Source organism: Carettochelys insculpta, chromosome 1 (assembly GCF_033958435.1).
Source record: "Carettochelys insculpta isolate YL-2023 chromosome 1, ASM3395843v1, whole genome shotgun sequence".
NCBI classification, from domain to species: domain Eukaryota; kingdom Metazoa; phylum Chordata; order Testudines; family Carettochelyidae; genus Carettochelys; species Carettochelys insculpta.
This window is the reverse complement of record NC_134137.1, coordinates 169,835,929-169,849,436: the sequence shown is the minus strand read 5'-3', so window position 1 is coordinate 169,849,436 and position 13,508 is coordinate 169,835,929. Positions and strand designations below refer to the sequence as shown.

Genomic DNA, 13,508 nt, shown 5'->3' with positions numbered 1-13,508 from the left:
AAGTCCAGCCCTCTGTAGTGTATATGCACATGTTCAAAATTCATTACGGATGTGTGGATAAATGAGACATTATCCACTCATGGAAATGTTCAGGTTTTTGCAAAAGTTACACCTATTCCTACAGTGATGAACAAGACAGCACATGCATCTAGGCAGATAAAGCCAAATTTTATGTGGACTACATCACGTGCGTGTTGAATAGAAAATGCAGCAACAAATGCAGCTGTTTGCTAGATGTTTTTTATTTTTTTGTTCCATCAAACAGCTCCCAAGTTTCCTTGTGTATATGAGCCCACACAAGGTGAAACTACCATATTGTGCTTCAGTTTTAATATGAACAATGCAAGAATGTTAATTTGGTTTTACATGGTACCACCCTGAGAGTCTCACACTGAGCACTCTGAGCGCTTCATCTCGTCTGCCTTAGCAAGAAAGGCGAACAAGACCCACAGGCATCTTTGATCCTCAGAAGGTCCAGAACAATAAGATATGGGTCACAATAATTCTGTCCCTAGGATATCCCTCCCATCACAAGCTAGGACCCTGCCTTTTTTCTCTCTTTTGGAGTGTGTGTCTTGGTGTCTTTTACACAACAACCTACCCTGCAAACCCATATGTATGGGGTGAGATGCTCCCTTCAGTAAGGGTGAGCATAATTTCCCACCCACAACAAAAAAGATCTGGAGGCAGGGAGCAGGACATTGAAAGGCTCACCTGTTATCCTGCTATACTCTCTCTAGCTCAACATGTCTGGCATCTTAGACACCCTTGTTTACATTGTGACCGTGGGGAACTCCAGGTATCAATATTTAGAACTTTACTTTTTGTAAACATTTTCTTGATTTTTTCAGTGAACGGTGACAGACTTGGTCAAGCAGTTTACATTTGTTGGGTACATGCTCATCAATATATTTACCGCCGGGTAGGTCAGAATGACCAGTTGTACAGGCCAGCTTTTGTTAGTCCCTTTAGCCTTTTCCTGTAGCCAAATTAAACATTTAATAATATCCAGAATATACACACACTATCAAACAAACTAATTTGGCAGCATAGCACATTTGACAAATACTGTGTTAAGTCAGAGTGACATGGCACTTTCTACAGCTATCAGATCAACATTTTAATAAAGTGTTCTTTTACAACACAGGAACTCAAGTTCTGTAAATATTACTATCTAGAAAAAGAACTCTTGGGTTGCAACTTTCCTTGATGGAAAGGTAACTTTTTTTGATGGGTTGGGTCACAACAGTCTCATAAATCCATGTAGCAGGCTTCTACACGTTGGGGTAATCAAAGGTGAACATAATTTGCATGGGCGACAAGTAAGAATCATCTGACTTCCGCCAAGAAAAAGAAAATCGTTCTCCAATTCTTACACTGTATTGTAACCTGAGAGGTTGTAGAAATAAACTAAAGATGAATAAAGTTTCAAGTGATCTTAGCTCTTTGAGATGAGGCAAGTCGATCTTCCTCTATTATTGAAAAGCATTATAGTGTCTACTCATTAACTCTGATCATACAAGTGTAGGACATCTCTTTTTAGTCCATCTAGTACCTTTGGTTCCCAGCTCATAGCTCAGAAGTAGGGCATCTCCTTATTCAACTTCACCTGCAGTCCGGGAGACTCAGTGGAGTTGTGTTGTGTGCCCCACCCATGTACCAAAATGAGTCTGAAATAAGTACAAGCTACTTTTACATAGCTCCTTAAATATGGATTTAGCAGCCTACTTATCAGTACCCAGGCTTTAAAACTTTAGCTCCTATTAAGAGTACTAATTCAAAGATAGCTTTCTTAGCTGTTCAGTGTGCTTTCACATTCAGATGAAAGGACTTTGGTCTCCACTGAATGTTTTTTAAAGTCAGTGAGTGTCACAATATCGCACCTGTGTGGACCCTTAGATGAAAGAATAAGTTTAAGTTGTTACATTCTTCCACTTTTCCTGTGTAAAAAGCCTTCTCAGTTAACTTGTCCCACTCTTAAGTCTGTGCTGCTTGACTTTCACAAACCAGCCAAGGGCAACCTGTGTACTGAGAACATACAAACCTCGAAGGTTCTAACTAATGAAACTGTAGAATGTCAACATAATCTAGGGGTGAAAGCAATACTACAAGTTGCCAGTAAAAACAAATCACAAATCATAAGACTTATGAAATTCAGTGTGTGTGCACCAGATGCCATATTAAGATATATGTGCAATCAAAGGCTAATGCTAGTTAACTTTTATGGCATATGCTTGCTTCTTAATCAAAATGTAGGAAGTTTGTCCTCTACTCAGCACTGATGATCGCAAAATGGATGCCCAGAGTTTTGTGGATGGGTGCTTATTTTTATGAAAGAATTTAAAATCAAAGTTGCAAAATAAATCAGATCTTGTGTATGGTATTCTCTTGTGTCTGTAGTACCAGTAGGTTCTCTTCTATACATAAAGGCCGCGTCCACACGTGCACGCTACTTCGAAGTAGCGGCACCAACTTTGAAATAGCGCCCGTCACGGCTACACCTGCTGGGTGCTATTTCGAAGTTGAAATCGACGTTAGGCGGCGAGACGTCGAAGTCGCTAACCCCATGAGGGGATGGGAATAGCGCCCTACTTCGAAGTTGAACGTCGAAGTAGGGCACGTGTAGACGATCCGGGTCCCGCAACATCGAAATAGCGGGGTCAGCCATGGCGGCCATCAGCTGAGGGGTTGCGAGACACTCTCTCTCCAGCCCCTGTGGGGCTCTATGGTCACCGTGTGCAGCAGCCCTTAGCCCAGGGCTTCTGGCTGCTGCTGCCGCAGCTGGGGATCCATGCTGCATGCACAGGGTCTGCAACCAGTTGTCGGCTCTGTGGATCTTGTGTTGTTTAGTGCAACTGTGTCTGGGAGGGGCCCTTTAAGGGAGCGGCTTGCTGTTGAGTCCGCCCTGTGACCCTGTCTGCAGCTGTTCCTGGCACCCTTATTTCGATGTGTGCTATTTTGGCGTGTAGACGTTCCCTCGCAGCGCCTATTTCGATGTGGTGCTGCCCACCGTCGAAGTTGAACGTCGACGTTGCCAGCCCTGGAGGACGTGTAGACATTATTCATCGAAATAAGCTATTTCGATGTGGTGTGCACGTGTAGACATAGCCAAAGACAGGATTTTACAGGCTGCTTCCAAGAGTATGTTCATGTCTTATCCCAAAACTGTAAGGCAGCCACTGATCACTATAATCATATAGGGAAGAAAAATTGATTATTAGTAATGTTTTAAAAATAAAATGAGTTGAACACTCATAAACTTTAAGGACAATGAAAATTCCTATGCGACAGACAATAATGAAAAGTAAAATTTTGCATGCAGTGTGATATATAGCATAATAGAAACATATATTCTGCAGTCTTCTCCTTGAACTGTTCTTTTTCTATATTTTTTAAATTAAATTATAAAAATTTAACTTATTTTTGTGTGATGTAAAATATGGCAACATATATTAAAATATGTAATAGTGGAGTCAACATTATATGTAAATATTTTGTTTTTAGGTTTGAAGACAGCAAGGAACAAGTAGATTATAAGAAGTTTGTCAATGGGCTGAACTGGAGAGAGAATCCAATTCCTACTTTCCAGACAATAAAGATTCCTCTGAAGGTAAGGTTAAGATGTTTAAAAAAAACAAAAACCAAAACAAAACAAAACAAAAAAAAAGAAGAGCACAAAACCCAAGAGTCTCTTTCATGCTACAGCTAATGTCATTCAGCCAAAACATATTAACATCATTGGTTTATCCAGCAAAGAATATCTGGGACTTGATCTTTATGGGACTTGTCTGCCAAGTTTTTTCCAACATTTTATTTCTGCTGTGAGGAACTGGGTGAAGTAGAGAACCAGTGTAAGGCAGGGGAAATCTATGAACTCTTGTGCACAGTGGATGCCACATCTCTAATGGATTTCTAGGGAAATATGGGCAGGAAGATGGCTCTCTTCTCCTATGAACAAGGGCATGGCTATCTGGTGCTTATGCTTTCTGTTACACAAAACTTGTGTTCAGAAGTGACAATTATCAGGAGCGTCTAAAAGCGCCACTCATCCTGCAAAACGTAGCTACAATTGTCTATAACTCTGAGGAACCTTGCACAGAATACGCAACTTCCATGGTAGGTAATCGAAATAGCATGGAGAAATCAACTGATAAGTCTTTGTTAGCCTAGTACTTAGGGTAGCTGAAACGGCATTTCAACAAACTGTGAAGATACATGTGACCTTGCTGTCTTGTGTTGCTGTAGAATAGAAGGATTTAAAGTAGAATTGCGCATAATCCAGTCAAACTGATTGTTAATAAATGTCATCTCAAAGAAATACCAAGTGTTAGAGTATAATATAACGTCACTCTTCTGACCCAGCCATTGACTGCAGATATTGAATGTATTTAATTTAATCTCCTCCATTTTTGCTGGCATAGGCTGTGCTACACTACAAAAATAACTTCAAAGTAGGGCACTACTCCATTCCTGGGAATGGAGTAAGGACTTTGAAGTTGGGCTTTGAAGTAAGGGAAAAATGGGTGTAGACTCTCTGCTGGCTACTTTGCAGTAGTGCCTAACTTCAAAGTTAGCACCTAGTGTAAACACACCCTTGGAAGTGTAGGGTTCACTGCATTTTAAATTCAGCAGCTGCATATTCTTTCACAGTGATAGGCAAGTGCTTTGTTTTAATACTGGACAACATAGTGGCTTCGCTACTTGCTCACTCTTCTGGAGCATATAAAATTGTCTGTAGGATCTAGGGAGGGCAGAATGTTTCAGAGTTGCTAAACTTTTCTCAGTGTCATTTTCTTGGACTCTAATTTGGAAGAATTTTCTTCTTTGTGTGCACCGAAGCAAGATTCTGAACATATTTTTGCAACACCCACGTTATACAGGGTATATTTCAGATTTAAAAATTGTGTCCTGCATGTTTTGACGAGCATACTTTTCAGATACAGTCATTAGAGTGTTAAGAATCCTACCCAAAGATATTACTCGTTGATTGTGTTGTGATAGCACCTCCTGATGCTCATTAGGCTTAGGGCACTGTTGTACTAGGTGCTGTGCACACAGAGGTAGATGTAGTCTCTGACCCCAAGCACTAACGAAACTAAGAAGACAAGCACCATATGAAGGGGAGGAAGGTGAAAGAGGCAGAAAAATATGAGGCTTGTTATTTATTTCATATATGTTGTCTGCCTGCCCAATGGCTTCAGGCTAGCCATTAAGGATTGACCGATTTCTTGTAGGTGGTGTGCCTGAAGTGAGGCTGGCATAAAGGGTGGTGGTAGTGAGGAGAGGCAGTGTTTTCAGTTTATAATCATAATAAGCCAGCCAGTGGCTGTGATCGCAGCTTGCCACGTGCCTCACTGTTGTCAGATGACCGTGTTTTGTAGACATCATGGCAGACATGATTTGAGGTAGGACTGGTTTTCTGGATTGTGGCAGGTATTTTTTTCCACTCAGATTGAGACAGCAAAGAAGAAAAAGCAAAAGGACTTGGGAACCACACAGTAGCTCATGGTTGGCATCTTTAGTGGAGCAAAGGTTGTGATAAATATAATAAAATACCAGGACTAATTTAGGTAGGGTTACACAGTAATGGTCAGGAAAAGAAATCTGTTTTTGGAGTAGAGCCAGTGGAATGGTCTTACAGAAAGCAAGCTGACTTAGAACTACAGACCAGGAAGACTATCTTACCAGCAGCACAGTGAATGGACTTGAGGGGAGCAAGGTTGCAGGCAAGGTCAAAAAGATAGAAAGTGTTATATATGCATTACCATAATGCCAGGGAGCCTCAGGCAGGGACCAGGACTCCACTGTGCTAGGCAGTGTGCAAACACAAGACAAAATGGAAAACAACAAAAAAACAACATTCTCTGCTTCAAGACACTGAGGTGTATTCATTATCTGCTAGATAAAGAATCACTTCTGCAGTTGTTCTAAACAAAACAAAGTTGTGCATTCCAAAACTCTGTGTGATATCCTGTACCATAGGACATTAAGAAGTAAGTTAGTAAATTATGTCCAGATTGGCTGTGGTGGCATTATTTGTTCCAAGTATTATTTTGCCGGTTAGCTGTAACATATAATACTGAATTTATTTTAGATGAGCGCATTTTAATGAAAAGGTGAGTAACAAAAGAAGAAAGAGAAAGGAAGAGAAGATACCAAAAGAAATTTAAATGCTTTTAGTGATTCTTTAAGTTTCTCAGCTGAATCTGTATCTCAGTGTGTTTTAATACATGACAGTGTAAGATGATTATTTTTGACAAACAAAAATTTCAGTTTGTATTCTTTCTCAATTATTTTTTGATCTTTTGATCTTTGGATTTACATTTCTTTTGTATGTTGTCAGCTAGTTTGAAAGCTGACAAATCCTACAAAAATGTCTTGTTCTCTTAGCTGAGCTGCATGTCTTTGAAGTAAAAGTAGTAGATAATTAAAAAAAATTGTGCAGAAGTGAAAGTGAGGGAACATTTTTAATTAAAACATTAGCAGAATTAACCAAAATCAACAATACCATTTTCTTCAGAGGGATATGCTTTGGTTTCTGTCACAGGTGATTTCTATGTAGAAATGAATAACTTGTTTAACATCATTCTGTGACATTTCTAGTTAATTTTTGTTTTCAAAATGCAGTTCTAAGTTTGTTCTCTTGTTTCAGTATGAAGATGACTGGAGTGGGCAGCCACCATCCCTTCCAGTGAAAAGGATCAAATATTTACCCCTAATAGAGGATGTTTTTGGCACTGAAGAATAATATGATCTGTGCAGGTCACTTCTTTTGAATTACTGTTGCAACTTCACCAGGAGTATCTTGACAGATAAACTTTCCTTAAAAATAAAAGAATCATAGATACAGATTTTATTGAATTTAAATATCTTACTGCGGTATAGAAATATAGTTCATGTATTTTTGTAATTCTTTGAAAATACAAAATACTGTACTGTCGGTACATGAGCACAATTAAAAATATCCTTTAAACTGACCTTCACGTTTGGTGAAATGTAGACTGCACAAATAATCAGGAATCTTACAGGGAGAATCAAATGTAGCAAAATGTGACTGACTCTAAAACATTCTCATCTGCAAACAAACAAAAATGATCATTGACAACATTGTCAGACTGTATCAGCTCAACAATTAAACACTGTGTACACCTGTTATTTTATGCTGCTTATTTTTATATCAGAGTATCTCTGATGAATCTTAAGTGTTGTTTATATCAAAGCCTGTTAGTTTATGGAGGGGTTCTCATATAGCATAATATTTCCCTGGTATCAGAGATATTTACAGCCTACCAATATAGAAGTAAATATCTTGACAGTGCAGGACAGAAAATCTGAGCTCTTGATTTTTGCTTTACATCCATTGATAGACATCAAAACTTTTTGGGCAATCTGTGTGAAATGAATTGGTATTTTTAGTCTTAGTAAATGGGCTGCCTTGGTATAAAACAGCACTTTCCTAATTGAAACTAATAGCTACCCTGCCCATTGTTCATGATGGTGATGATTAAGTGGAGTTCCTAGCAGTCCTTTGCAGGAATATAGCACTGTACAAGTTCAAAGCCATGTTTAGATGACTTCATTATCACTACACCCCTGGGAGTTGGTATGTACTATCCCAGTGTAGGAAGGCCTGGAAGGCTGTGACGGAAATGTGGAGGTACTTGCCTGAGGCAACAGTGAGTCAGCAGAAGGCATGGGATTAGAGCTCAGAAGGCCTGACTCCCAGTTCTGTGCCAGTATTTTTCAGTTGTTTGACTGCTGATTACATGGTTTTATGTTGAATTGCAATTCAGGGAGAAAGACGAGTATTGGACATAGGCAGAAAAATATGGCTCTGTATTAGAAACAACAGTAAATTAAACAGATTATTTAAATCAGATTTGTGCTTTGCAGTAATACATTTTAAACATAGGTTACATTCCATAATCCCATAGATTCCTAAGCCAAAAGGGGAGATGGTGACCATGCAGCCAGTGTTGTACCAGAGGCAAAAGTAGGCCAGTGCGCCATACTGGTAAGAGCCAGCCATAGGTACTGGCCCATACAAAGCTGCTGCGGTGCTTTAACGCCACTGGCCTTTTGCATTTCCCTCCCACCTCCCTCTTAACAGCCCTGATGATAGGGTGCAGCAGGGCCATCAACAGGGAGCAGCAAATGGGGCAGTTGCCCTGAAGCCTAGTAATTTAAAAGGTCTCTGGGCTCCCAGCCACTATGACTGCAGCAGTGGCAGCTGAGAGCTCAGGCCCTCCAAATTGCCACCAGAGCTGCAGGGCTCCCAGCTGTTGCTGCTGCTGCTGTGGCAGCCCTGGGGGTCCTGGCAACCATGACAGCAGTGACCATTAAGAGCAAGGGCTGGCCCCAACCCACCTCTTCTGTTGGAGGCCCTGCCTCTTCTGGCAGCCCGCAGCTGCCCTCCGCTCCACTTTGCCAAGGACCCCAGCATACCAGTAAGTCGTGGCAATTGCATTCACCCCTGTGTGGTACAGGCCCCAGAGCCTCCCAGAATTAATTCCTGTTCAAACTTACACATCTTACAGCAAAACATCCAGTTTTCACTTGAAAATTGCCAGTAATGGAAAATCCACCACAACCCATAGTAAGTTCTTCCAAGAGTTAATTAGCCTCATCATTAAAAAGGTGTACCTTTTTTCCAGTCTGAAATTATGTAGCTTCTTCATCTAGAGCTCTTGCCCTTTTTCTGATACTTTATCTGATAGATTGAGCAGCCCTCTATTACCAAATTTTTGTTCCCTACGTAGGTACTTATTTATGCACTGCAATCAAATCTCTCATTAATCTCTTTTAGACATGAAAAATCTTACCGTGTGTTTGACAAGATCTCTGTGTAGATAACTCATGAAGCTTGTTTTTGTTGGAAAGAGATAGAGAACGACCAGCTTTTTGACTGTTCTGTAGTGCTGTTCTGTGTATACTCAATGCATTTCCTCTCCACTTCTTTTTGTGCCTTCATTTCACTCTCATGCCGTAGGCAGCACTGATAACTACAGAAACGGTTCTTGGAAGGATTTTCATTCCTTCTCATTATGTTCATGATGCTCTCAACAAAGTTGTATGGAACTACACAGTACAAATAATTTTCACCAGATCTTCTGTTCACAAGTGGCCATGAAAAGGCCCCTAACAATCGTCAGCCAGCCTTATTGCTTGTATAATGTAACATAAAGCATACTCCTCTGACAATTTCCACTCCTTCTCTAATCCTGCCCCCAGCTCCCTCTCTATCTTCATATTGCTCACGAGATGCCTGAATGACGACTGTTACCATAAGCTTATGTTTGCAGAGGGTGTAAGGCCACAACTTTGAAGTACTTATTGCATGAAGGGGAAGGCAATCCGTGCTATTGATCTTAACGGACAGTGTCTGGACAGGAGCCTTTGTCATACCTTAAATATAGCTTGTATTTATAGCTATCCTAGCTTTGCAGGGCTGAAGCTAAGAAGTGATGCGTGCTGAGCTACTGGCCCCTCTACTGTGCTGACTGGAGCTTGTAAAGTACCCTCTGTTGACTCACTAGAACATCTCAGTACCTGAGAATGTGTCTCAATGTGCCACAATGGGGCAGCTTCATAAGCCAAGACAGGGTCAAAGTCAGGAGCCGAGGGTTAGGGCCACAGTAGAGCCCCACCAAGGGCTAAGCCAGAATTCACGCTGAGGGCTGGGCTTTGTAATTGGGGTGAGGAAGCAGGAGGAAGGAGTGGAAATTGTCAGAAGAGGCAGGAACTAGGACCAAGCCTCAGGGTACAGTGGCAGGACCGTGATAACAGCAGTCTGGTCAGCAGCAGACCTGGCAACTAGTTCCTCTGGCAAAGGATCAGACAGTGGGAATCTTTATGCTCGTTGGGGTCCAGTATTCCCTCTAACCTTTTCCATCCATGTGCAGAATAAATTTTTATGTGCATGTGCAGATGTGCACCACCAGTAGAAACCAAAGCCTAGCTGTGGGGGCTCTGCTAATCATCTGGGCAGCATCTGAATTGCTCCTGAGCAGCTACGAAAGCATCCGGCTTGCAGGGATACCGGTGGGCTAGGGTTCCGCTACAGCGCTCCTTTGAAAGACGTTCGTTCAGAAGATCTCTTTAGAAAAAACTTCTTTTTGAAGATCACAGCCATACACCTCTCCCAGCTCAGACACCTGGCACGCTGCACTGAGCTTCCTTCATCTCAGGAGCCCCAACCTCACACCCAGAACACCCTCTCCAAGCCCCCCAAACTCCCATGCTGAGTCTCACCCCCTGCATCAGCAGCCCCTCCACACTCAGACCCCCAACCAGCTGACCCCCCACATCCCATTCTCCCTATCTTTCCTGCCCCTGAGCCCCAACCACCTTCACTGGACTCCCCTGCAGTATCCTATTCCCCCTCCTGCCAAGGAACATCCTTCCCCACCTAAATAAATGGGTAGACCCTCTTTTTGATATGCCTGTTAGCTCAGAATGTAATTCAGTATCCCCGGGTACAAACTTCCCATGGCGACCCTGCAAAGATCTTAATGCAAGGATAGCTGAAGCTTCAGTCACTTAACAACAGCAGGAGAGCAATGTCCCTCATTCCCCAATAACAACTTGCTCGCTCATTTCTGGTGAACACCCTCCTCAGTTCTCTCACAGTTGCTAACGGAATTGCAGAGCCATAAGTAAAGTTGTCATGGGTAAACTCCACTTCCTCAGATTTAAAAAAGAAATAGAGTGCAAAAACAGAATCTCAGGTTTATGTAGCGGGAGTCTGGGGGAGGGAAGGAAGGAGAGAAAGGGGTTACCTGTCACTAGTAGGAGCAGTTGATGAAGCAATTTAAGTAGGATGTGTCCCATTTCTGCAGCTATCAGAGGTGGGAAAATTGTCCTTGTAATGAATGAAATAGTTAAAATCTCTGTTCACACCAACGAAGGGTCCTGTGGCACCTTATAGACTAACAGAAAAGTTTAGAGCATGAGCTTTCGTGAGTTAACTCACTTCTTCAGATGCTGGACCAGCATCTGAAGAAGTGAGTTAACTCACGAAAGCTCATGCTCTAAACTTTTCTGTTAGTCTATAAGGTGCCACAGGACCCTTCGTTGCTGCTACAGATCCAGACTAACACGGCTACCCCTCTGATACTTGTTCACACCAAGGTTCAACATGTCAAATGTGTAAATGAATCTCCCCTCCTTGCCGCATGAACTGTTTTTCCACTCCATTTTTTTTCACCTGGGGAAGTGGGTTTTACCCACAAATGCTCATGACCTAAGGAATGTGTTAGTCTGTAAGGTGCCACAGGACTGTTTATTATTTGTGAATCTACAGACTAACACAGCTCCCCATCTGTGACTATTTTCTCAGTTAAGTCATCCAGGGTGGAGGGATAGCTCAGTGGTTTGAGCATCAGCCTGCTAAACCCACGGTTGCAAATTCAATCCTTGAGGAGACCATTTCAGGATGGGGGCAAATAGCTGTCTGGGCTGGTGCTTGGTCCTGCCAAGAGGGCAGGGGACTGGGCTAGTTGACCTCCCAAGGTCCCTTCCAGTTCTAGGAGATGTGTGTCTCCAATTTTATATATTTATTTATTCAGGAGAATAAAACTAGTATCTTGGTGGGGGTAGGGCCCCATATCAATGGTAGCAGGTGCTGCACGTCCCCTCAGTCCTAGAAAGCTGCTTCCTCTGCCCATTGTTCCAGCCCTCTCTTTGAGGCAGGGTTCAGAGCCACACTTGGAACATTTGGGGATAAATATTGGCATTTATCACGAGGGTCATTAATACAGTACGGTAATCCCTCAATTTATGCGGTGATTGAGTTCTGGGCAACCTCTACCTAAATGGAATTCTGCGTAAATTGGGGAACTGAGGGGGCAGTCACATGGTCCCCAGCTTCTCCCAGCTGTGTGCCCCCCACCTGGGAGAACCAGTGTCACAAGCAGCTGTCTGTGCGCTGGGTACACAGACAGAAGCTTGCGGCACGGTGTATGCCAGGTTCCCCAGCTGGGAGAACCAGCGCTGCAAGCCGCTGTCTGTCTGGGACAGCAGTCTGAGTTGTGGCTGCCACCCCTGCCAGGAGTAGTTTCTCTCTGCTCCTGTCAGGGATGGTAGCCTGACTTTCAGCTGCTGCCCTTGACAGGAGCGGTTGCCACACCTGAGAGAAGCAGGAAACTGCTCCTGTCAGGGGCGGAAAGAGTCAGGCAGCTGCCCCTGACAGGAGCTGTTTACCTGCTCCTGTCAGGGATGGCAGTCGCATTAACCAGAGACATGCACAACTTGATTGTGTGTATCTCCAGGGTTTACTGTAGTTCAAAACACAGGAAGGAAAAATAGCACCTTAAGCCAAGTTGGGTTTATCAAGATTTAAAAAAAAGATGGTCCATATTCAGTATCACAAATTTTGAAAATAAAAAAAGAAATTTTAGCGACAAAAGGTCATTGGAGAGTAACTGAAAGGATATTATTTTCTTCTTACTTATTATGATTGTGCCCCCCAAAACTCTAATTAGAAGCCAGCCTTCATTGGGTGAGTCACTGTAACACACATAGGAAGAAATCATCTTTGCCTCAAAAGACTTTGGCATAAAGCAAAACAAGACAATGAGGGAGTTTAACAAACAGAAGGAAGGAAGATAGAGAATTTCCAGGTAGAGCATGTTAAGATTATAGATTATATAGGCTTTTGCTGTGCACAGCTGACTGGTTGAAACATCTGGAATTTCTGTTTTGTTTCGGTATGTGCTATCAATAAATAAATAGACTGTCCTTAACAGCCCTTCAGCTGAGATGTATGTGCTCTTCCTGTTCCCTTTCTTTAGCTAAGGCTATGCCTACATTACCAGGAAGATCGACCCAGTCAGGGTTGTTCTTCTGGGCTTCAACTTCACATGCCTGGTAGGGATACATGAAGTTGACAGATCAGCAGTTGGCAGTTGACTCCTGCACTTCTCACTGTTTTGGTGAGGACAGCCAGGTAAATTGATTTCAAATAAGTCGATTCTACCAATGCAATTTCTGTAGCTAGAATTGTGTATCTGCAATTGACTTACTTTCCGAGCTTAGACCAAGCGTAATAGTCTTACATTGAGAATTAGCATCAGTAAAAATGTGGAGAAGCCAGTTCTCAGCCCACAGTGTAAGCCAACAGCAAGCAACTTGGTGGAAATATCCCTTAATAGTACAAATTCACAGTCTTATCGAGGGTAGTTGAGAAAATTTCCTCATTAAAAGAGAAAACTGAGGCTGCGTCTACACTAAGAGATAAATTTGAATTTAAATCAGTGAGCTCAATTTTACCACATGACTGTCTTCACTGTAAAGACCTTTAGCTCGATTTTGGGTGCACTTATCTCAAGATTACAAACTCGCAGTTACCTGACGGGTGTAGCGTCAAGCTCGAATTCAGAAGTTCGATTAAAAGCCAGTGTGGAAGTGCCATGTCTTAAAATCGAATTTATTTGCCTCCAGAGGTTTCCTGTATGTAACCCACAGTGCCCCTCACTGCTCTGCTCTAGCTGCTGCTCTCCAGTAACAGG

At 42.3% G+C, this 13,508-nt stretch overlaps 1 protein-coding gene across 1 annotated transcript in view; it reads left to right on the top strand.

The window, feature by feature from the left end:
- Positions 1 to 7,132, top strand: part of EFHC2 (EF-hand domain containing 2) — a 101,227-nt gene extending 94,095 nt beyond the window's left edge. Inside the window, exons 14-15 of the mRNA XM_074983402.1 lie at positions 3,505 to 3,610; positions 6,653 to 7,132. Of these exons, the coding sequence (XP_074839503.1) occupies positions 3,505 to 3,610; positions 6,653 to 6,748 (202 nt within the window). The 3' untranslated portion in view covers positions 6,749 to 7,132. The remainder of the gene's footprint in view (positions 1 to 3,504; positions 3,611 to 6,652) is intronic.
- Positions 7,133 to 13,508: the final 6,376 nt, after the last annotated feature.